General features: G+C 39.5%; 2 protein-coding genes across 2 annotated transcripts in view; one reads left to right on the top strand and one right to left on the bottom strand.

Moving 5' to 3' along the window:
* Window positions 1-1,936: 1,936 nt before the first annotated feature.
* LOC111272018 (uncharacterized) lies at window positions 1,937-4,369 on the bottom strand. Its single transcript, XM_086973133.1, has 2 exons — window positions 4,103-4,369; window positions 1,937-2,141 (listed from the first exon to the last, which is right to left on the bottom strand). Exons 1-2 carry the CDS (start codon window positions 4,367-4,369, stop codon window positions 1,989-1,991), a joined length of 420 nt encoding a protein of 139 aa, XP_086829259.1. The 3' UTR covers window positions 1,937-1,988.
* Window positions 4,370-4,376: 7 nt separating this feature from the next.
* LOC111272017 (uncharacterized) overlaps window positions 4,377-25,193 on the top strand; it is a 44,357-nt gene continuing 23,540 nt past the window's right edge. The window contains exons 1-2 of the mRNA XM_022853148.2: window positions 4,377-4,892; window positions 23,589-23,684. Coding sequence (XP_022708883.1) covers window positions 4,850-4,892; window positions 23,589-23,684 — 139 coding nt within the window. The 5' untranslated portion in view covers window positions 4,377-4,849. The remainder of the gene's footprint in view (window positions 4,893-23,588; window positions 23,685-25,193) is intronic.

Below are 25,193 nucleotides of genomic sequence, written 5' to 3'. Positions count from 1 at the left end.
TTATAATGTTAATGAAACGTCGCGCAGAGACTTTTTTGCCCTTTTTTAGCATGTGTATGATTATCTTGTGCGAAAGTATATCGCAGTTATCTCAAGGTATCGATGGCTTAAGCGGGCGAGCTTCTGCTTCGAAAGTTACATATAATCGAGTACCATGCGGTGGCGTCGTTGTTTCAATAGAACGATTGTATAATACTTACAAGACCGAAACGCAGGTTTTGTCCAGTATCTATTTTACCCTAACTAGTCGTATTCATTGATATTATCCCCAATGGTACGTAGACTATTTCGAATACACACACAGTTATATCGTGTCACTTACCCGTTTTCATCTGTCCCATTACACTTTTGTAATTACTGCGTTCTCTCACTTGCGTGTTCTAACAATTCGGTTATGCTCTAATAAAATGTGGCCGTTACAATACCTAACCCAGTATTTTGGTGCCCTACTGCGATGATTTGGTACAATTAAGATAGCCTAGAACTTTGTTACAGTTACTCTGACGCAGTCATCTCGTGTTTTTTTTCCATTAGAATGTTAACCTAACCTACATTCTCGTTACAGTGACCTCATAAGCCTGTTCTAATAGGTATTAATCCTTTGCCAAATGCAACATAGTAAAGAGGTATTTACCTATAAAACTAACTTATTTTGTTTCAAAAATAATCTCCAGTATAAACTGAAATAAACTCTATTGGTTTTGTAGAATTTCCGCTTACATAACATAGACCATACCTAATACAAGATTTAGCTAGAATGCAGGTCCCTTGTTTCCCTTATTGTAGATAAACCATATTTCCTCTTCAAATTCCCGTTGCAATCTATCTGTTCATCAATTTCCGTATCGATATACTGCACCAATTTGTAGCTGCTTTTATGCAAATCTCCAGTTTCCCCCTCAGGTGGGATTTTTTTGAAAGTCCGATCATAGTGCTCGAAGGAACAAAACATAAAAAGTCAGTTCAAATCGACTATTCTACCTGTGAGCTGTTTAAGTGAAGCAGATAAAAATACGTGCATGCAAAAAGTTTTAGTATCTAACCCCGTTCATCTGCTGCCCTTTCCACTACTCGACCTGGTGACGAGAACGAAACGGTCGTAGCTGTTTAGAGTCTCTCGGCTAAAGCCTTCCTACGTTACCATGATAGAAAACTGGGTAACGTGTCCCCTGTTAACTTGGAACCCATGGTAGTCTGGGTTTGAATCCAAGGGAGCCAGCTGTCTAAAAAATGTTTAACGGCTCATATACCAGAACCGAAACACGGAAAACAGTTTATGGCATAACCGAATTTCATTACCCAGCCACCCGCTTTCACTGGGCGAAGAAACACCTTTTCCGGAAATTAATATCATGATAATCATACAAAGGTAAAGATCGTGTCGTAATATAATAACACAAACTGCATAAAAAAATCGCGCACTGGGTACTGATGATGGATGCAAAATGGCCTGTATAGCCAAATGAACCTGCACAGAAAAAAAACACGCACGACGATTATCACGTTATTTCGACGGGTGGTTTCGCTACGTGAACAAAATATTGTACTAATAAAGTTTCAAAGCTTCTTTTATCGTAACGTGCGTATAACCAGTGACTTCTCCAGCAAATGATAGTAGTGTCGTCGAAGCATCAACTCATACCTTCTACTAGTATTACGATAGAAGGCAGTTTAAAACTCACAAACAACAAAAAAGTGAGCAATTACTATATGTAATATATAAGTATTATGAAAAAAAAATACAGGTATCTTTATAAGTCCAACTGTTCAACGTTGCCCAAATGGAAAGAATGTTTATAAGACAAAGGTTCAGTCTCTGAAACAGCCTTCTGTTTATTATAGAAAACCGTTTCGTTTTAGGAAGTCTCATTTCCCAGCAAAAAAAAACTGGAAGCTAGAATAAATTACCTATATTTGCAAGGAAGAGAAAACTACAGCCACACATCAATCAAGCATTTTATTCTAGATAAACACGTTTAGTGTTTTCCTCAATTAGATACAGTATTTTCTATTATAAGCGAGAAGTAGCACAAATGATGAGCCTTGAAACTAGCCAAGTGAAGATAGCGCATAAAATCCGCCCTCCGGGTGACCATTGTCTGCTGATCTGTTTGGACTGCACTGGGCTGCTCCTGGGGTTCCTGTACATTCGCCGAAAAAATATTATAGTGTTAATTTCCGTCCCCACTTATCTTTGAAAGTGCCTATCCCCTTGCTTTAACTGTTAGTTATAGCTGTAGCTTATACAATGTAGCTGCTGTGACACGCACTAACGACTATGCCTTTTGCGGAGCCTTCAACCACTTCGAATTACTGTACTACCACGAGGCCGTTACCCATGCATGATTTTATCCTTTACGGCTGATGTAGGTGTATCCCTCTATCGTCCTTTAACCGCTACGATTGTCACCGTGTAAGTGTCTTCCATCTCCTCTTCCCTAATACCTTGTCCGTTTCCCACTTTTCCTCTAGATGACACAATTTTTGATACCTTCACACCATATACATGAAAAAGAATAGAGGTGCATCTTTGTCTGCATTTCCACTACTGATATTTTTATCCACTAGGGAGCCAACCGTCGTTTTCACACGCCCGATATCTGCTTTTCTTCTGGGCTACTACGAACCTTAAGTTTCGTTCTCCTACGTTCCCCTCACGGCCTGCTCTTCCCCGCCTCCCGGCCTTCTAATGAAAAGATCATAGGCACGATCATAGGTTTTGCTCGCAGAATCCATTCAATGTTTTTAGCTCGGCAACAATAACAAAGATAAGATAATTAGTAACAACATTGAATTTGGGAAAATCTTGCTCAATGACAGCAATAAGGCATCAACACATGAACGTGTGGGCCGCTGGATGCATGAGTGTATGGGTTATATAGCAGTTCGGGTGTAGTGTACTTTGTTGACACCAGGTAATTAACGGACAGGACCTAACAGGCGAGACTGGTAAGGGGCTGACAAAAAACGGTAGTACGGAGAGTAATGGGACTATAGAGAGCTAAGAAACGGGCATTGCGGGCAGTAGAGTAAACGTTTTCTTCCTGGTTTCTTTCTTTTCTTCCTCCATCGGCAGCAAGCATTTGGCGGAAGGTTAAATGCAAGATCAGATAAACTAAGATTATCGGAAAGCACACCGGATTTGCCGGTATCTCACAGATCGGGAGAATAAAACGAGAAAAAAAGACCTCCCCACTGGTGGTAATGGACGAGAATATTAGGTGTGGGTAACGTATTTGTCTGCAAATCTTAGGGACACATTATGATCTATGTTCAAACCTAGGAATAGGCACACTTCGTTTCGTGCTGGGAGCCAATTATCTCATGGAACACCGAGCGGTGATACCAGACATAAAACTCCGAACGTAAAGGTCGTACTGCATAGTACAAACAAGTAGAAACAGACGTATACGCTTGCCTTGCTGACGCTACAGCGGGCCGCCATTGCTTGCCTATGTCATTGAAGCCGCAGTCCTGCTTTTCCAATAAAAGAAAGGGTGATAATCCTCAACATCAAAATTCGGGAGAGGGGAAGTCAGCTGAGACAGCCAGGGAAAACGCTGAAGAAGCGAATTGGGCTGGGGTGGGGGCCGAGAACGGGCGTAGTTGTAACAACAGTCGTACGAGGGCGCCGCGGACGTCACTGCGGGCCCCGCACTCCACAAGTTGCAGAGCCGCATTGAAACAGCAGGCGTAGTGACGGAGAGACGTAAAGGAACGGCTGACTGCGTTTGGCTCCACTGCGCGCTTAATAACGCCGTATACAGCGTTCGTGATGGGTTCTGCTCCTGAGGTTACTGCTGCTGTTGCTACCGCTTTTACTGATACCAGGATCTAGGTTCGCTAGTATTTACCATCGAAAAATTTTGTGCGTACGCGCATGACCAGCGGAAAACAGAGGTGTACTCGATTCTCATGTGTACTTATTCGTGTTGTATACGATACAGTGTATGTGTGTGCATGTGTGCGTGCAATAAGAGCAGTCGTTGTGACCTCGGTAAAGCGGGCTCGCACTAACAGGACAAAGTGCGAAAAAATAAAAGAAAGTTTAAGCGAGAGCGCTGCAAGAGAAATGGGGCATAACGCTGTAAAAAGAGCTCACCTCTAAATAGTCGTCTCGCGCGGTAGCACTAAGTAGAAAAACGCTGTTTGCCGTTGTTCCAGCTCTTCCTGTGTACAGTGTCCAATTGTAGCGTTTATAACTCGTGGAGTTTATTGGTGTGTCGTTTCCCGCGAAGTCCGGGGAGAACATTTCACGGACAAAGTGGATCCGCAATAGCGTCAGAGTAGTTGAATTCGTTTGTTGAGAGCTTGCAGCCTTGTGCTCTCCACAGGTTCGAGTGCAGCGTACGGGTATGAATGCGCTCATGGCTGAAATGTCTTGTACATGGAACGCTAGTTAGCAAAGAAGCAAAGTTAGTTACTCAAGAAGTACGCTCATTGTAAAAGTAACTACGCGAACGAAAGTAAAGAAAGGACATAGTGCAGCAAAATAGGCTCTTGTTAGTTCTATATGCAAAGTTGGCCGTTTTGCCCACTTCAACAACTGTGGGAATTACGTGAGGCTAACAGAGGGAGGCCAGTGAAGTGGCAGCTGCAGTGCAAAAAGAAAAAAACTTAATGCAGCCACTGCTATTCGAGTAGCATTCGTACTACGTGATCGTAGTGGCTCACAGAATAAGTGCCGTGAAACGGTGGACTAACTATACTGGTAAGTCCCTCACTATGGAGTGATCGAAGTCCTCTGTGCTAGTACGTGCTTCCGTGTGAAGAGCGTCCAGAACATAAGAAAAGTGTGAAGAAAAGGGGGTGCTCTATTCACCCGCCCGTTCTCATTGTGAGAGCGAAGATGTGGCCAGCATTTGTTTTCTGTGTAGCTTTCTATTCCGGAGGTGAGTGGTATATATGGAGAAAAATATGACAGAAATTTGGATTACAATAGGATATGCCTAAAAATATGGAACGAGTTTCTCTAGTTGACTCTGTTCAATGTTTTCCTGGTGACGAAACATTTTTTAATTCATTAGTTTACAGTGAAACTAAATTTTCCTAACGTTACTGATGAAACAGCTACTTCTTTAAAACTTTCGTTCATATAAAGTATCTATGGACTCTTTAGCGTTCAAATAGGAAGGAAAAAGTTGTTCCTCAAAAGCTATATAAAGCATACTTACCGGCTTTGCTGTGAATATTATCAATGCAGAAATTAATCTAAATATATTATTTTTCATAGAAGTTGATTTGTCGAAATAGAGGCTGCTAGCCACTGGAATAATGCTCTGCCTAATATTTGCCCATATCCTTCGCTGATTTTACTATTACTTTACACCATAAATTTAAAGCTTTAATGAGCTATACGTTAGACTAAATGGCTAAAAAATCTTCCGAAAAAATATTTTCCAGCTTTATATTCATTCGTAAAGTTCGCTGGTGTTAGCGTATTTTATTGGATAAATATGAGCGGCTCCTCGCCATTCAGGGCCTGCACCATGATGAAACTCAAAGAGAACGTGAAAGTGGAGAAGATATATAACTAGCTATTTAAGGGGATTCAGTTCTAGCAGTTACGTGTCTATAACAAATATTTTTTTTCTCTTGAAGAAGCTTCCGATCAAAAAAAAAAGTCGAAAAATCGAAGTGATAGAGGAATTTTAAGACTTTTTGCAGACAATGTAAATGATACTGAATCCTCTACAGCTTCACGTTTTTAATAACACGACCAATCCGCAAGCAACGCTAATACTATGCCCGAAGAAGTAGAGCCAGCTGTGCAAAGGACATGATTTTTAAAGTTCTTCTATGTAATAGCGTCATCATTCATAAATGAGTGGTAGCAATCGAAGACGAATGATCCTTACTGTTGAGTTAGTAATTGCTGCCGTAAAAAATAAAAGCTTATTGTCCGGCTTTGGAAGTATGACCACTGGTGCTGATAATAATAGCCTAATAAAAAATTATGACGATTGCTCAGGCTAAGGGTTACCTTTGGGTATCAAAGCGGCTGAATTGGTCCCAGTTGTACCCGCGAGTGTTATATTATATATGTACACATTATAAGAATCAAACGTAATAATGAACACTGATGACTTCTGGAAAAAAATGAGCTGGCAAAACTGTTTCAACATTTAAGACATTAAAGATACATGATGTAGCCATGTAGGGACGTTTAACGAATGCTGGTAAATTAGGGTGAACTATAATAAGATTATAACATAGACCTTTATTAATGGAAATAAAAATTAGCTCTTACATAGATCAGCTTTGATTTTCATCGGATCTTTTTAGCAAATGTCCAAATCAGCTGCAACAAGAAGGCTTAGACGTTTTCTTATAACGTTAGAACGGTACCGAATGGTAAGTTTAATATCTAATCTAGTGCACACAACTGCGGCCCTGTGGAATGGTAGAGTTTCTAGAAATAGTAGAAGTTTTCTACAAAACTGGGTTCCTGTGACAGGCAAGCACTTAAACAGACGCATGGATGCGTGGATAGTGCAAGTATGAAAAACACAATTGGAAGCGATTTGTTTGACTCAGGTAAATCAATTAAATTAGTCGCAAGTGACAAAGTCGAAAAGCTTACCCGCAACGGGCTGACGAGTCGAAATTCTATGAAATCATCAGATGCGACGACCCCCCGGCTAGATCAAAAAACCGATTGGACCACGAGACTCGGATTAGAACTTTTTGGCTTGCGTGAAGAGTTTCCAAACTAACTGGAAAAATAAAGAAACTTTTTGCCATCAAATTTGCTACAGTAAAACTGCTAAAGTTCCTAGTATATAGGGCCAATGAAAATAGTTGTCATTGAATTAGTTTATCTGCTATGGGTAAATATCGTCAAATGAGCTTTACATTTCCCATAGAGTAGTACAGCCCATTTCATGATATCTAATTTAAGTTTATAGTCAAGTCAGCTGAGGTCTGCTCTATATAAAGCGATACGTTGGGTTCGTATTCAAATTTCTAATCTAGTCCACAACTCTTACTCGAAATCACTGAATAAGCTAGACGTTCGAAAAAGAAAAAAGGCTAGGTGGAAATTTATTTCGTGCCATTCAGGCCTATTTGGCCGCGGACTGCGAAGGCCTCAATTGGTTCGAAATAATGCTGATTGCCATATCAGTCAATAAAAACTCGAATTGGGTCAGACGTAGACGCTTGGTCTTTGCAGTTCTTACCTTGCCCATGCATACATGCGTGGGAAATACTAGCGTGAAATGAAATTCATGCTTCGTTCCTATATGAACCTAGGTACATTTTTGCGACCGAAAGACATGTTCGTCTGGAAATGGTCCAGCAAGGCTGATTGCCGTATGAACATCGCGCTGCTTCCTAACGACAAGGGATGGTCCTCAAAGTAAATGTGAGGCGGTAGCAATAGCGCCTGCTAAAATGCCACTTCTATCTGTTTGCAACGAATTTTTCGTTATTATCATCGATTATAAATCTAAACAATATTTCATTCTTCGTATCCCTGACAAAGCTTTTTCGAAGGCCCGCTAGGATTCTACTAGCAATATGCTTATGATTGCCACAAAATATAGCCGCTATGATATCAATTCGTTCGTTTGCGTCGTTGCATTGTACCATGTAGTGTCCTTTGCTAATTGGTCCGTTTAACCGTTTAGCTAGGACGAGAAGGTCGATTTACATTTGACTAGACGCGTTCGTGGGTTTCCGCAAGGGATATTATATTAGCGCGTTGATTACATCACCATTGGACTATATATCCTGTCACGCTCGTATAGGGAAAAGGAACGAACTCGTGTTATTTATTTATGTTTCTTTGGCGATGCTTTGGGTACATCCTATTCAGCTACAGAACAGATATTATATTTAATGTATAGGCAAACACTGCCACAAATTCGAAGCACTAAATTCCAAAGCATCTCATTCTAAAACTACTCTGATCTCCCCTTCGTGGCTCAAGTGGGGCGTTAGTGCAGGCCTAACAGACATGCCTAGATCGGATCGCCCGTTGCCCGACGTCGGATCGACGTATATCGAAAACTAGCCTCACGACCACATGGACAGAGCTGCCGAAAACGATACTTTCCTTGCCACTAGCAATACAAAATTTAGTACGATTTTTTATAACTTGTGGTTAGATGCTGACGACTTTGTTTACTCACGAACAGCTTACAATATCAATAAACAGAAACGCTTGGAAGCCAACAGATGCGGGTAGCCTATCATTGGATACTGTAAAGACAGCAAGTAGATCGCCAGCGCATACTGCCCTCTGCAACATATAGAAGTAAGATTCAAATACGTTGAGCGTAAATTCTATTTATAAATAAGGAATCATACTAGAAGGGGTAGACTTGTTGGGGCGGATAACGCTACACAGTGACTACTAAATAGTTCAAAACAAGTACATGTGATGAGTATAGCCAATTAAACATGATACGATTATCTGGAATTAGAATGGACAGTAATAGAACTAATCATTCTACGTTAAAATGATACATAGAGGTACAAACGAGAAATAGATGCTAGATGTTTCTTTTTTTTTCCTTGATGATCAACGGTGCTATTTACGCGAAAAAAAAAACAACAAAATAACCTGTTTTCTTAGGAATAACATTTCACACTTCGTGTCGGAGCGACATGGGTTAGGTGGCTAATGAGCACTATAGAGTGTTACCGAATCAGCCATGAAAAACAAATATATCGGCTACGCTGGTTTAAATTTTGATAGGCAGTAACAAAGGATTTGAAAAATGATTACAATAAACAGGGATAGTAGCTGCTGATGTGATATGATTACCCTAAATAAGTGAAGGTTTTTAATTTGCGGCTAATTCTCAGCCTCTGCTCCCTGTAAATTCCTTCCGGATCCGAAACAATAGGTATAACTATGGAAGCTATCCGGGAAGAGGCCCACAGTACAACTGGCCCAACTTGGGCCCCTTACCGGAACCCGCGAAGAGCAGACCCACAACACCCTTGATATGATGTACAAAAAATGATGTTTCTCTTTATTTGTTGTTAGCTACCTAGTTTGTGGGTCTCGCTACACTTACCGGTTTATTTCTTTAACAGACTTACGAAACAGCGTGGTAAGAACATGTCATAGTTACGCCTTTCCACTGCTTAAATTTTAGTTAGCGACGGCTGCGCGGCAGTGGTCATCATAGCAACACGTTCAGAAAGATGAGCTTACCTTGCCGCTTCATAAGCATTTAAAGTCGAAAACCTTTTGGCATAGAAAGGAGCCTAAAAGTCGCCTCCTTATAAAACACTTTATAATGCGGACATTAGCAATGGAGTGACATGCTCGTATATTTTTTGCTTAAAAAAATACATAATTCAAATTAAAGAAGGTGAATAAATAAAGTAATAATCTAAAATAATTCTTCCTTTGCTACGAGTGATTTATTAATTCATCTAATCTAGAACTCAACGATCAATACGAATATTCGCTAATCCAAATTTACGTTTATTCTGGGTTTCTAGCCAGTTTTTTTAGCCAGTCATATAGTGGCTCCGGTCAATAACACGCTAGGCGTAGCCGCACCCAAACAATATCCCAAATAAAGCGTACCCTCTGCCCATTAACCTGCCGGCTTTGGGAATGTACTTTTCTAGAATTGCCTTTCGAGCTATCTTTGAATTTAATCAATCGATAGACATTTATGAACGCAAATAATACCGCTAAAGAAAGTAATTAAGGCACGCTACTGTATCAGGCGCTCAATCCGTATTACTAAGCCTTTCTTAAACAATTCCAGTGATCCCGGCGTTCATTGAACCGTACGTGATGCGTTTATCTCCAGCATAACAACACCAAAGCTCGGACTGACATCACGTTTAGATAAATATAACCGTAGTAATGGCACTTCACGACATTTCGCGTATCTAAACAGCGGTTCAGATGTGTTTAGAGGTGTGGGGTTGGGGAGAGGGTAATTCTAGGGGAGGGAAAATACCCCATGGGGAGAGGTCAGCCAACGCGACCCTTCAGCTTAATTTAGAGTCATTACCTATGCAGCATAAACGTATGCTTATATTTGCTTTGTACTAACTTGGGCTAGAGTAGGTTTGCCTAGCTCGCATAAATACACAGAGAATTTCGCGCTTTCTTATACCGTTTGGTGTTTACTGTATCTACATTTAATAAACGATGCGCCCATAATAAACGATGCAGCTTGTCAAGAATCTTTTCCCGTATAGGGCTCTGTTGTGAAGACAATCACACTTTATTAAAGATGTATATTACCGTAATGTACTATAGTTTTAGTACTAATTAATGGAGCTATGTTGGGCGCGCACCTGCCTAGTGTAACCTCAGTAATCTTTTTTATAGAATGAGGTTCCAGCTTCCACGAGCTGGTGAACACCGGGTCCGCCAAGCAACAGCTATTGTACATGTATATGTAGTACGGACGGAACATGGCCCGCATAAGGTGTGCTACGGTCATATTGTACGCGCGTGCTCTTGCTTCTTCGTTATGGTAGGTTTCGGACACCCAAATATTAAGACCTACCGTTACGCAAGTTGGCACCCAGGATATTGCTGGAAAGCGTTTTGCTAAAAAACACTATGTTTCGGTAGCTAGCCTTGACAGAAAACGACTGCGTAGTAGAGTATAATATATGATTTGGAAAAGTAAATAACAGACGATAGCATATTATACATGTGCGTATGATACATACACATTCGAGGGGTAACATGGTAATTAATTATCTGTTTATGTCGCATAACATAAGCAAAATGGCGCTGTATGCTTGCGCCTATATAGAAAACAAACTGAACATGAAAGTTTGTTGTATTTCTTAACATCATATATATGTATGGTTCTGAATTGCTTATAGGAAATTAAGCGGGCCATCTGTAGGACGCTATCAGAGACAATACATTTGTTAAGAAAAAAATTACATCACGACAAGCAACGTGATAAAATATGCGCCGTAATTTAGGCTAAAACTATACGTCAAAATATTTAGTCAACGTTGTTAAAAGCAGTTAGTATCACTGGCTGGTATGAAGAACTTACTATACATAGAAAGCTTTTATTGTCGGGAAAAATCAATTTTTCTTGGAAGGCAGCTATCATCTCGATGATACGGCTTGCTGAAAAATACTATCTATACTATATACTATATATACCTATACTTCCCCGAACGTCCCAATGCGGATTGAAGTAATCAATTCGTAGTGGTGATCGGAGGCTCCGAGAGTAAACGAACAGATTTGTAGTGCAGAAAAATAAGACTTAAACGAACAGCGGAAGCAGCATATCTCCCTAAAACCCATTTCCAATCCGATTGATCCAACCGCATTTTGACCTTTATTACGAGTGGAGAGCGAAAGAACAGAGCGGCCTTAGACATTCTGCAAAATTGAACGCAACGGTAAAGGGCAACGGAAAAACAAAGCAGAAAACTGTGTTCAAAACGGAATAAATTATTTTTTATCGATGAAATCCACAATAAAATACGAGAATATTGAATGGCTTCTTGAGCTTGAGGCAGCTTGCTGGTAATTTCTAGCGATAATCGAAACGGGAAATGAACGTGTTCAACGCCAAAGTATTGTTATTATCTTTATCAAGCCCATGTATCTAATAAATACGGCTCAAGAGCACGGCGAACAGCAGGGTGCAATTGGTCGGCCGAATCGATAGTACGACTGAATTACTTAATTGCACTAGTGTCGTTAAAATGTGATAGGTTCAGCCACCAACACATACAAATACACATGGATTATGGAAGCTTCTTTTCGGTGTCAGAGGGAGCGGACATACCTGAATGTAGGCAATGCAAGTTTGCCCCATAACATCAGAATGCGGTATTGCAGACTACGCAAAACACTGATCTACTATGTTGACAATGCTTTTCGCAAAACACATAAACATGCAACACATGGGCCGTCAGTGGAATATCAACTGTGGAGTAATACACAATATATGTGTGCCTGTTACTTATTAATTCTTTAAGGCCACTTAAAGGGCCATTCATACATTGCGCACTCGACACTGGAGGGACAGCTCAGCTCTTCGATATTATAGTTTCCCTGGTATAACGAGCAGGGAATCTAAATTGATGGCCAGAGCTCTATTATATTCCCTACTGCCTCAAAAGTGACTGATATGTTTTGTAGAAACATGTTCACGTATTTTAGTTTGTGACAAGGTCTTTTAATTTTATTCAAATACCAACTTCAATGATTAAAAACATCATTTATAAGCTAGCGATAAGCCCTTGTCGGCTCCTGTTCGAAGAGTCGTCGTATAGTATGACCCTACACCACTACTCGGAAAACGTCATCGTAATATTAATAATCCTACATGTGCATAAACGAACACGTACACTTCCATAAAACCTTTAATTATAATAACTTACCTGATTGTTTAACTTCCATATATTATCTACTAAAGAACATTAGTAGTAAATAATATTATGGCCGTTCGATTGTAACTTTCGTCGTTGTTAAAAGGTTTCACGTTTCGACCGGCTCGCCGAGCATTCAGCATTCATTCTGCAAGCTAGGTGACCTCTTTTTTACTCCGCAGTTACACGCGATATCGTCGGTTTACCTTGCAGTTTGCAGCAGACATTAAAATGACTGGCTTAGAGGACGGTAGGTTGATTGTGACCCGTTTAAAAAGGTCTTTGTGATTGCGACTTCTTGGGGCATATCATCGTAGGTAACAAACAATTGAACGCTGCGAATCGAGTATTTAAGTACAACGAATGGACGCATTACATTAGAATATAACGATCTAGACACAGAAAATAAGCTATGCACATTCTGTAATGCCTACCTGTACACTGAATTTTCCTATTCATTTATACGCTTCCATTAAAGCAACGATGATATGAATCCAGATTAAGATGTTCTTTACTTTCTAAAATACAAAGGAAAACTGGAAAGCTAGTAAGGGCAGAAGTAGAACGAAGGTTATAAGTGTGCAATTTTCGCTTTCTAGGCGGACATATTCGAACACAAGCCTGACAATGATTTTTTTCGAGTGAAACTTATTGTACGACATAAGTTGTTCCACACAAATGAAATGGAATACTTTTTTTGATGCCATATTTACCTGCCTCAGGCCAAAAGTATGTCTAAGTCGATCAAATAATGCAAGTATAACATATGACAATGGGGAAACGCAGCTCCGATTTAACAACTTCAAAGTTAGGAAAAAACACTTACTAACGTCTGTATTTGTTTTTCATATACAAAAGGTTGGCTTTTTAAGTTTTAGCTACTTTCAATAGGCGTTCAAGCATTTGATTTGTTTATATGTAAATATTCGTAATCATTTTTCTAGGGGCGTGTCTTGTGGCGAATTCATCTTTTTAATCGGCCTTAGGCCTTTTAGTCGGGTTGGAGCCACGTTCCATCCTGGCGACCGGCATAAGTACAAATAACCAAATTTTTGTCAACATTTTGAGTTGACTTCTCTGTCAGCAGGATGTGTCCGCTGATATTTTTAGATCGTAAAGTTAACGCCTAAAGCTTGATATATGAATTCAGTTGTTTATATATATTTATAAAATGACTTATAAAGGCTCATTTAAGGTGACGCTAGGTTATTCAATGGGTAGAACAACTACATGTTATGCGAACAGCGATATATTTAATAACTGTTATATTCATTTTCATATTTAGCAACAGTTGCCATCTCAATCGATATTTAGTTCTTCTATGTGTGCACCCCTGCCCATCACGAACGTGGGGTCACTTCATAGTGAACTCATTCGTCCTAAGAGCTTTTTTATGCTTTGACATTCCGAAGGCCTTTTGCCTCATGGCCGTACTTAATTCCATCGGATCGATCGGATGAGCCTGTGATTATAAGTCGCAACACTTAAGAGCACTTTGATCTGAACTTTTCTCTAAGCAGATATCCGACCTTTTTTTTCAGACCAGCTGTACTCTAGAAGCTGGACGGCCTAATTTAAAAATATCACTTGATATAACAGTATGATGAAAATGAACGCCACCCAAAAAATCTATGATGATATTTGTCCAAGATAGGTGACGCTCCAGATCGTCAATCAAATGTGGGTTTTCGTTATCTAACTGAGACAGTCGATGACAAGTAACACTGGCTCATTCCACAACGTACTCATTTTCCATGAATCTTTGCATTGCGTCACCGTCATGCAACACCGATATTAGTCTTGGATAACAGAAACAGACGTCCGACTTGGAGCTGCAATTAAGCTTTGTTTGTAAGCAGCGTATAATTTTAAAGATACCTGTTTTAACGTATGCTATATCTGGCTTATAAAAATGGGAAGGTAAGTACGTTTCAATGGATACTGCGAATTTTTATTTCACCGTTTCATTCTGATTTCGATATGTGCCATGCGAACAAACGTCCTAGCCCATCGGCCAATTTTTGCTAAACGCTGAAAGCTTTAGAAGCGCTAAAATCAAACATTAGACTGTTTTTGAAAAGTAAGAAAATATCTAATGCTAAAAAAATGCTGTTACCAGCGAGTCCAATAAATTTCAAAATTCAGTTACTTTTAAAATAGAAAAGCAAGGTACAAAATTTAGCTAATAAATACTATAGTCATTTAGAAACCGATGGAATGAGTGAAAACTTGTTGAGTGCATCCTAGGAGAAATAAGGTCATAGGGAAGAACATCTGGTCTCGAAAGTTAGCTCTTCATGGTCAATTTTTGCTCCTAGTGCGATATAGATTTTTTTAAAGATCTTTGGAGAAAATATGCAAAAGGACCTCAGGTGAAAACGTTTCAAGAACGGAGACTGGAGTGCTGAAAGTCAGCGAGGGGGTGGCCAGGTCTCGGGATCCGAAGGACAAAGATGCATTGCCCCAATCGATGAGGCTTTTGACAAAAGGTAGAGGTTTTACGGACTCTGCCATTTAAAATTGATATTTTATGTGTAACATGTTACCGAATTATAACCGAAATACTGAGAATACAGAAACTGAAAGTGAATTCCCGTGAGCGTGAGTAACTCCAGGCCGCCTGAAAGGTACGATTTGTGAGATTTAAATCAATAGAAGACGCGCTTGGAGCATCAGGTCTACCGCCAGGCGGAGCAGGACCAGGCAAAACAATGCAGCCGGAGAAAAATCGATTCCGATGACAGTGACGAGTAGGCAGAATAGACAGATGGTGGTACTTCCAGTGGATGTTTGGGGATCTGTTACTATAATACACTCGCTCAAAATGGAACAATGACCGCAGTCCTCCAGTTTTTCAGGAGACTAATGGATCGTCAGCACGGCAACCGAAAATACGCAGCCTTACTACGTTAGGACAATGCAAAACCCTATCGCCATGGCTGAATTATTTCGCGGATTGAGCGAAAGAATATCAAACGTTGACTTCGAATTGCTTAACCTCCCGATCTACGTCCATGTGATTACGGGACTTTGCATGCCTTAGGAAGAATAACTGGTGAGCAATGCTCGCTAGTTGTAGGGCAATGTAGTTCGCTATTGATTTGCTTTGAGATGCCATAGAGAGAGGAATGTTGAAGGGGAATGTGAACAGTCGTCACGGTTACTGGTACAAATGGGTAAACAATAAAAATACCAAGGTTTTCAAGGTCCGCTTTCGTACTACAATGGAACAGGTTAATTTATAAAAGTTATTTTTTAGTCGTGAAAAACTGCAAGTGAAAAGTCGTGAAACCTTCATTCATGAATCTTTGGCAAGATTCAGTTTTTGAGAACTTGCAAAGTTTAACTCATTAATACAGCAACACAGTTCTTTTTATGTTCATGCAACGTTCTAATTTATCCCAATTTAGATGGACGTAAACCAACCGAAGTACTCATTGCAATACTAATTACCAATAGATTATTATTAATAATAATCAACACTTGTCGTTCAACTATTATACCAATAAGCTTTATCCTGGCTCCGCGTATCCGTGTTATACTCATTAAAAAATTATGTAGTTGGCATATATTAGACAAACAGTCTTTGCAGTAAAATCGATAAATCCAGTTAAATTATTCTACCCAGGTCTGAACATTAGGAAGCATATGCGTTATATCCGCCGGGGGTTTGAGGCCGTTTAAGTACGTAAACGTAGTGGTCTGAACGGATTCACTAAAAGGGACAAAGGCCGTACGAGGCAGGGCCTTCGGCGAATCAAAGTAACCTAGCCATGTTGTACGTCAACAATTGATCTGCAGGCAGGTAAATCACAGGAAATAATATTTATGCGGGTAAATCTAGAGGTCCATGTACACATTTAGCTCAAACACTGTGAAACAGCTCTTTCTAAGGTTGTTTGTTGCTTATTTAAAAGAGGTACAGTTTTGTTCTCATCATTAGAGATAGCGGGTTTGGTGTGGTGAGAAAAACGACTAGAAGGACATTTCTATACTATAAGCTTGGCTTTCACGACATCCAGCTGACTATTCACCGGGTTTCTTTTGGTCTACCGAAGACAAAAGTATACTAAAGGTGCACACTCATGTAGTAAGAAAACTATAAGTATTTATTTACCTCGCAGATATAAGTACTTATTTAATCCCTAAGGGAAATATTTTTCCACAAATTCGCAGGACACATCATTAACGTGCTTTTCTACTCAGCTTAAAACGATGGGTTCCCGGAAATGAAGCCCAAACTTTTGTCCTAGAAGGGTGGAGTAACGTTCCTCGTTAACGGCATGACAGAATACAGAGAAAAAAAGCCATGTAGATTTTCGATGTTGCTTATACAATATTACATAAAAAAATATACATTTCTGCTCCACATAGTCTCATGGCGATTGGGATATGGCAATGTTGGCCTCGGCATATCGATTCCATTTGTGCTTTTGATTATTTTCCGTCGCAAAGTGACGAAGAAAATGAATATAAAAATTCGCCAAAACAATTGGGTTGCGGTACTGAAGTGCACCCGTAAATAGTTACCTACAGTAGCAAACGATAAAGTTGAAACGATAACGACTAATACAGACCCGTACCTAACATACAAACCAACTGACTTGTGTCACAGGAGCGATAGCGATCTTGATCTAAACTTAGACACTTCCGGACATTTATGCCCATTTGCAGTTAAATCCAATATAACTATGCTTTTCTATATGATGTTCGTCATTTTGTCTGTTTGCCTTTGACAGACTTTATAATAAAGTTATACCTTAAGCAAAGGTAGACGGCAATGGTAACTGCCAACTGAAAACATTCTGTGGGCAAAGCTAAAGACAGATTTCTCGTAAACATCAGACGGTGGAACCGGCTTCTTGCCGACGTATGACGTAATGTTATAATTTGAAACAACTATTTCTAAGAAAGCGCACGCTCGTCGAAGATAGATTTTCAATGAACTATGGATATTCCAAGATGATTCATTAGAAACTATAGATGGAACAGCTCTAGCAGAAAATTTGGTCGTTTCGATCATCACAATAACAAACGTGGAAGAGGCAGACTGAATCAATAAAACTGTTTCAAATGTTAACTTTACCATCTTTCATTATGAGGCTAAATACCTGTCTTCGACCTATAAATAAACGAGTGATAACGTAGCTTTCTTTATAAAGCCTCAAAGGTTACACCTCGAATGCCACGGAAATATCTATCGGCGTCTTTGGCCTTCACGTATTTTTAGTAATATTAATGTTATTGGCTTTCAACCAGTTTAAGGATCTTCGGAGGGAAGGCTGTCTACTTTATAAGAAAGGGTTGATTGCCTATGCAGTACTAGACATCGATATGGAACAGGCAAAGTGCACGAAATCGACGATGCTTTGCGATTTGTGCATTGTACCATTGGGGCACAGTAATGTCATGGTCAGATGTGCTCAAGTCTCTGTCAGTCGTCTACACGAAGTAGACATTGCATTTCGTTACTTATGATTGCGCGAAGAACACGGTAGACTTAGCGAAGAGCAGATTTTTATCATTTAGCCAAAATATCGAACACAATTCTAATGACATGGCATCATTATTCTTAAGGAAACTGGATTCCTATTTTCGTGTTGACGAAAAAACACGTTTCTCTCTTTTTTGAAGGCCAAGGAAAGATCAATATGTATACAAACTTAATTTAAATATTTATAAATGCAGGCCATATTTAAAAAACTCAGAAGCAACACGTCTTGGGTACCTTGGGTGAAGCACAGAGTCATTGAACAAACGACGAAAAGCTTCTTCAGCCGTCAGCATATATATATATATATATGCTACAGTGTAGATAGACTATTCATAGTATAAAGTAGATGAGATGGTTTTTATCAGCTATTATTAAACAAGTTAATGGACACATTACAATTAACTAGTTGATCGGTAAATCTCTGTAATGTATGTAAAAATAATATAATAAGAAATAAATATAAATAGTAATAGTAAAAAAAAGATCGCAGCCTTACTCGGTTGGCATAAATATTAGCAAGTATGAAATTTTCATTATAACTCATCTTTGTTTTTGATTCAGTAGGTATTCCTGAATAATTCTACGTTGGCTTAGATACCCTTTTGTTCGTATTTCAGCTTTTAAGACGTGTATATATATATATATATATATATATATAAGAAAACTACAAAAGAAGAAAGTGCTCGATAGGATATCTGTGTTTTGGCTGATTCCCTGCGCGGTGTTGTGACACGCGTGCTCATCAGATGGCAACAGCGTGCTAAACCCAGCTGGGTTTCAGTATTGAGCCAGGCCTAATACGGGCAAATGAAAACAATAATGTATTTTTTGTGTATACATAAAACAACTCAACCTAACCCACTACATTAATTTTCTATTTATTCTTCTGGAGCTTATTTTTCTCCTTTGCAAGTTGGAAACTGCCGAGTGAAGGATTAAGCCTAACGGCAGAAGGAAACAGAAGGAAATTTGCTATTAATTTAGGAATGTTTTGGGTAAACAGCGCGGCTTTTGTATTGTTTAAAAATGAAAAATAGCATTTACGTTGTATAACAGCGTAAGCACGCGTTACGGAGGACAAATGCAGTTTACTTCATGCAATTTACCACAGAAACAATGTAATTTACACCAATGATTTTAGCTAAACTCAGCCAAAAGCATCGTATGCTTCGATATGCCACTCTACGCCCTCATTTCATGCAGATATTCCTTTGAGTATTGTTTTCATTTGTAATTAGTTAGCTTGTTTAGCATTAATAACTTGCTCAATTTTTACCTGTCAATTTCGCTTTTCCGTGTGTTGTCCGGAGAGAATTAGATACGCGATAGAAAGAGATCAGTAAAATTTATCTGAAACCTGGTATCGTCACGAGACAATTGAAAATTAGAAATTAGCTTGAAACTAGGCATAGGTAATATGCATCCAACAAGGGAAAATAACCCTTGGGGCTGAGGCCTCAGCCCTTATAAGAATAAATATATATGTTACTACATAGAATGCAACAAATGTAGTAGAGTTTCTACCCTAATCCGCTTGAACTTAAGGAATTCAAATACTGAAATTATTGTCGAATTCACGAGCTTTTGCCTTTTTTTTGCTATGTGACCAAGTCTGTGGATCTTTGATCTCCTGTGAATAAGCATTATAACGATGTGTGTTTTACTATAAAATAGAAGTATCAACAGCGGCACCAGAACGCAAATTATTACGTTTTTTTTTTTTAGTTAAAGATAAATAAATGGATACATTTGCACTAACGATGCAATCATAACCTAACTCTGTAGTTCCAAGCCATTAAGTGGCACGAAATCCGCGATTATGTTACGTACTGTGTTTTCGATTCAGGTGTTTCCACTAACGTCTTCAAATGTCTGCCTAAAAGGCCTTAAAAAAAATGTCCAAAAATATTTCGATATATCATCCATCCATAAGATGATCATCAAAAATATAGTTATAGGATAATTTCTCTGATCGCGCAGACCGTTTGATAATGTGTTCAATTTACATAGGCAGTCAATGTGTTTATTTACCTGCGAGACCCACGACTCAAAAATCCAGCCAAGGCACAGATTGGTTAAGTTATTTAGGTAACCAATGAATCAGGTATTCACGTAAAAAATAAGCGCACTCTATCCTAAAGTAGGTTCTATTTTACAGGTGCTTTAAATTGACAGTTCTAGTACGTGTCTAATTTACTACGTTTAGAACCCATTTTGTAGCTCCCTCAACGGGAACCGGTTCCTTGTGTCCGCTTCAATATTTTCAGCAGTATGAATAAGTAAGGTTTAAGTCGAACTGCTCATATGAATGTCTTGGGCCTAGTGCGTGTGGTAATTTTCAGATAATTCGTAGTATATATAATTATGAGTTTGTTGAGCCTTCCAGGTTGTTGTGCTTTTTCCGTATTCATCGTTTGAACCTGCGTGAGATATTTATCGGAAAAGTATTTAGCTATTCTAGTTTTGCTTTGGGCACAAGGTCAGAATATCTGATAAATTATTATGGCTCTCATTCGATTATAATACCCAAGTATCTTAGATACAATACTTAAGCAGTTCAAGCGGCTTGTTCGCTGCAGCAACGCGGAGAAGACACTAATAAAAAAAAAATAAGATTTTTTGTCATGCGATAATGTATGTACTCTTCGCCAATAACGAGGTTCTATTTTGTCACTATGCTCCAGAACTACACGGATTATATACGGGAAGTTGTAACCTTTGTAATGTCACGTGTCTACAACAGCTTAATACATGGTCTTATCGTTAAGGCCATGATGAGAGAAGTGTATAGGCTTATTACTGCAGTTGTCATTCGCGTCTGGCATTGCGCGTGTCTCAAACAAAACTTCCATGGCGTGTGTTTCATCAATCAATTACCGCCGGTACGCTAATTGTGGAAGGATTCCTTGATAACTGCTTTCGACAACAGTTAACGTAAAATTAGCATCATCATGATCGCTAGTTAACATAACCTGCACGGCCGAGTCAGCGTCGGCGTTCGTAGCTGTCTGCCGTCATATCTAGTAAGATCATCCGCACTCTTTATCACTGTCCTCCGCACTGTATGTCAATTCTAACCCCGTAGCTCGCTTTAACATTCTTGTATGTAACATGTCCACTTTACTAAAAGTGGTTCATAATTCAGCCCATGCCTTGCCGGCTTATCCAAACTTAGTCATTAGAAAAGTCGCTACTGCAGTCAGCGCCGTCGCGGCCTAGAAGACACGATGCTGTTTCACATACATAAGGACATCACTTGTTTTCGTCTGAGTCGGCTCTCGAAGGCCCTGCGGTTTCGCGTAACGCCCTTGCCTCTTATATACGTACATGCTCGTGTGCGGTTGTATCGTTAGAGTGTACCAGTGACTCTGGCAGCGACAGTAAAAGAGCTCTATGGAATTCAGCTAGATTTCCCAACTTCTAATTCAAGTCTGCTCCAGCCCAGATTTTTTGAAAGCCGGTAGATGGTGGTAGATATCCATCCAAGTCTTAGAAAATGGACGTCGAAAAAAGCAACGAAATAACTACGAAGGTGAAATCGAAGTCAACCGCACCTGAGGCCATCGGCATCAACTGCACTCAACACAGGCTGGGCTTTACAATACATTGCCGCAGATGACGGTATCAGTACCGTCGCTGCTGTCCTTGCCATCGTTATTGTAGTTGTATTAGCAACTGTTACTTTCCGATTTTTATTACTGTTGACGGCTCAGCAGACGCCGCTGATGAACGATGGTGACGCAAACGACCTCAAAGCGATGCAAACGACACAAGCGAGCAGGTCAGACTCGACTCTTCAGAGTCAACTAGTTCAGACGGGCATTCTATGGAGATATATATTCAAGGGCAAAGCTGGAAAAAAAAAATAGAAATAACGTAAGTCTTGCTTGACAAAGATGAAAAAATGACTCATTTCTAATATTTTAAAGAGGGCTTCGTATGGGTGGGAGGCAAACGGGTAGTCGTACACGATTCCTATATGACAGTGACAGGTAGGACGGTGACAGTTACAAAATAGATAGCAGTAGAGACATCGTTGTTACTTAAATTTTTGCACTGTCATGGAAAGAGACTCACATCGGTAGGCTGACGCCGCGACCATCGCAAGTCCTGCTGCCTCGCCGTTTTATGGATAAGCGGGAAACACAGAGATGAATAGAGGTGAAGCAGGCGTCCTCAAAGATTATACGCTACAAGGCAGGTGACGGCGAACTTTTGGCAATGAAGCGCCAAAATTCACTGGTATATGCGGTGCAGCTCAAGTCTCCATCATCCAATGACGACCGGCTGCCTACTGACTGTGTTCAAAGGAAATCAAATCGTTGCCTTTCTAACTTGTTGTAAACTATCACTAATGTCTCGATTAATCGAATCGCTTGAAACAAAGTGAACTTCATATAGAATGTCACATATTGAAGAAGCTGTTTCGAAATGTTAGTTCATTCATGAAAATCAATGATCGTTTTATCGATGATTCTTATTCATGAACTATTTGTAATACACAATTGCGTTATTATTAGTTACCCTATTTTTTTTTTTTGTTAATATAAAAACATGACTACACGAACAAATCCGCCGATGCTGCCTATATTGTTATTTTTCGATCTGTTTTAGATTTGAAACTGTCTAAGTCCTCGTTTCAACTGTACAGGCTCGCTGCTCCCGAGATAGAGTCAAAAGAGCTGCTCACAATATATAACTGTGCCCCGCTGCGAAAATCTTTTTTCGGCATTGAATCCGCTTACGGTGATATCGTGTGCTGGCATTATCTTCCTTTTCTTAATAGTCCTTCCTTTTCTAGCAACAACAGTTAGCTGTATGTGGAATATAGCAAAAGTATCTAGACATTTCAAACAGTCACATAGTTGCAAAATGAATGCTCTTAATCTGTCAAGAGATTTTACCTGTCAAAGGAGTGCAAGTGGTAACTTATGATTAAAATGAAGGGGTGCCCAAAGTGGAGTTCTCCTTAGATATAAAAATTTTCCACTGCAAGCTCAGAAGGTGTCATTTGGGAGTAGTAGGTAAAATCTCACTAAATAATAGCGTTATACGTGGACAACTTGTTTCAATAAGAAAAATAGCTTCTTCGAGGTAGATAAAGGGTGTTGCTAAGTTAAATCTTAGTACAATATATGCATCTGTTGTCTTTTATTAAATAACTTAATAAAATTAGATAACGCGTATGAAAATCAGGTGGAAGCATCCTTGGTAGCGGATAAATAATACGGAATAATATGTACGCTATCGTTCTAATTCTGAAAACGGTCGTTCTATAGGACACGCAAAATAATAAAACAAACGACAAGTAAAACATTTAAAGGGAAATGCATTTCTGCGACCTGATCCGGTGTCCTAGTCCATAGCAGATGTCCTCCAACGAAACCGATAGATCTTTTGAAATAAATTACGTACGTAAATCACCTTGCAGCAACCATAGGAGACACTTATTAGGACGTGTACCCTCGCTAAACGATCGACACGTACATTTAAATATGCAGCTCTGTTTTCTGTGCGGTTGCAGCCGCTTTGTGTTCGCCAACTTGTGAGGGGGTACTTCAAGCAACGCTAAAGCATACAAGTAGTCTGTGTTCCCATGTAGGCTCAGATATGAGTTAGGTTAGGAGTACACGGTCCACGTAACGCACCGACGAGTATGTAACTGCTTTTATCCACTTATAGCACTAGTTAGAATAAAACTCAGTAAGATCTAACATGAAGTCCCGTTTTTTACCGCCGTCTATTAATCTTACAGCACTGGCCTTGGACCGGCTCATACCCTCACCAAAACAGGCGCGTCATTGCGTAAATAGGACATGCGGCATGTGTCCCGCAGGCACCTACGCAGGAGGTAAGTTCAGCCCTAGACACTTAAAGCCTACTACGTTTATCCTATCGACTGCAGCTGTCGACAGAAATCTTAAGTGCTTATTGAAATTTTGTACTAGCTTGTATGAGCCATCTATCTCAAAAGTGATATTTATAATTTCCGGTTTGCCAAGACTTCGACGAGAAAACGCTATTGTGTAAATGGTATATCAGGAAAACCTCGACTTAATGCTAGACCATGATGTACCGTTAGGTTTCGCGAATATTCCCTTTGTACGAATCAGTCCAACGAAGGTGAAGAGTAACTATGTTTTCTTTTTTCTTCATAACAAACCAAAATGAAATAATTAGTAAAATCGTCAGTCCTTAGATCAGGTCGTACAACACGATGTTATGTTTTAGCCCTTTAAGAAGACTCGTAGACGTTACTGTTATTCACAAGGGTTTGTTGGCTAGCGTTCGAAGGTGTTTGTCAGTCTCGTATTGGTCAACGTAGACGCCTGTCGCTATTAGTTTTCATTTAACTATTAATATTGCGTTTTGCGGATCACTCTATATAAACAAAACCTATTCTTTCATAAGGTAAAAAACAAACAGCAGTTATGGTAGTAATCACAAGCACTGTAGAAACGGGACAGACACTCTGGTCCATCGTAGCGTGCAGAAATACGGAAATACGAACATTTATAGAAACTGATATAAAAAGAAATACGAACCTAACCTATGTGTTTGTAGCGAACTTAATTTACTATTAAACACCTGTAGTGAATTTTCGCTGCACCGTGCCACATACTTCTCTCTCTATTAGTTTCGGGTCATTTTGTATTGGATAGAAGGAATCGGTCGGAAGTATACGAGAATAGCCGTGATTGTCGAACTTTAACAGAGCGTACTTTACTGTAGACAACGCTCCCCACAGCCCAGCAAATATCAATTTCAAAGCAGAAAAAAAAATTTGTTACTCTTCACACCGGTTAAAAATCCTTGACGAGTTGTACGAAGATTTTAGAAGCTATAGGGTAAAAATGGTTGATGTCGTGTGCTTCCGTCGGCCATTTCCGTAAGTAAGTTACTCGTAGCTATTCCCTCATCTTGTACCCAGATATACGCGTATAAGCAATGAATACGACCAACATACCATTTGTTTTATGTTTTTCTGGATCTAAGAAGTAGTGACGAAATATTAGACGACGACGACACCTCAAAACAAGTAACCGTATTTTTGGGAAAACAATAACTGCATTTGTCACCTTCCATGTCACGTAAAAATGCGCCTTCTGTCACTCAGGTTAAACTGTCTGAATGTGAGGACTGATTCCAAAACAATTAGTCCTATGCCACAGTGAGGAGTATGCCTGATAGAGTTAAACGTTTCAAGAATCATTTCGATAAAGAAAATAAACAGATAAGTTGGTCGTGCCCAGCTTCAAACTTCCTGTCGTTAAGCTTTTCACTTCCGGAAGATCACTATTTTCTAGAAACCACTATTTTAGCAGTCAACTTGATTCAAAGGGGAGAAAAGGCTCAGTAT

The sequence above is a fragment of the Varroa jacobsoni genome, unplaced genomic scaffold (genome assembly GCF_002532875.2).
Source record: "Varroa jacobsoni isolate VJ856 unplaced genomic scaffold, vjacob_1.0 contig01407, whole genome shotgun sequence".
In the NCBI taxonomy this organism is placed as follows: Eukaryota; Metazoa; Arthropoda; class Arachnida; order Mesostigmata; family Varroidae; genus Varroa; species Varroa jacobsoni.
This window is presented reverse-complemented; position numbering and strand designations above follow the sequence as displayed.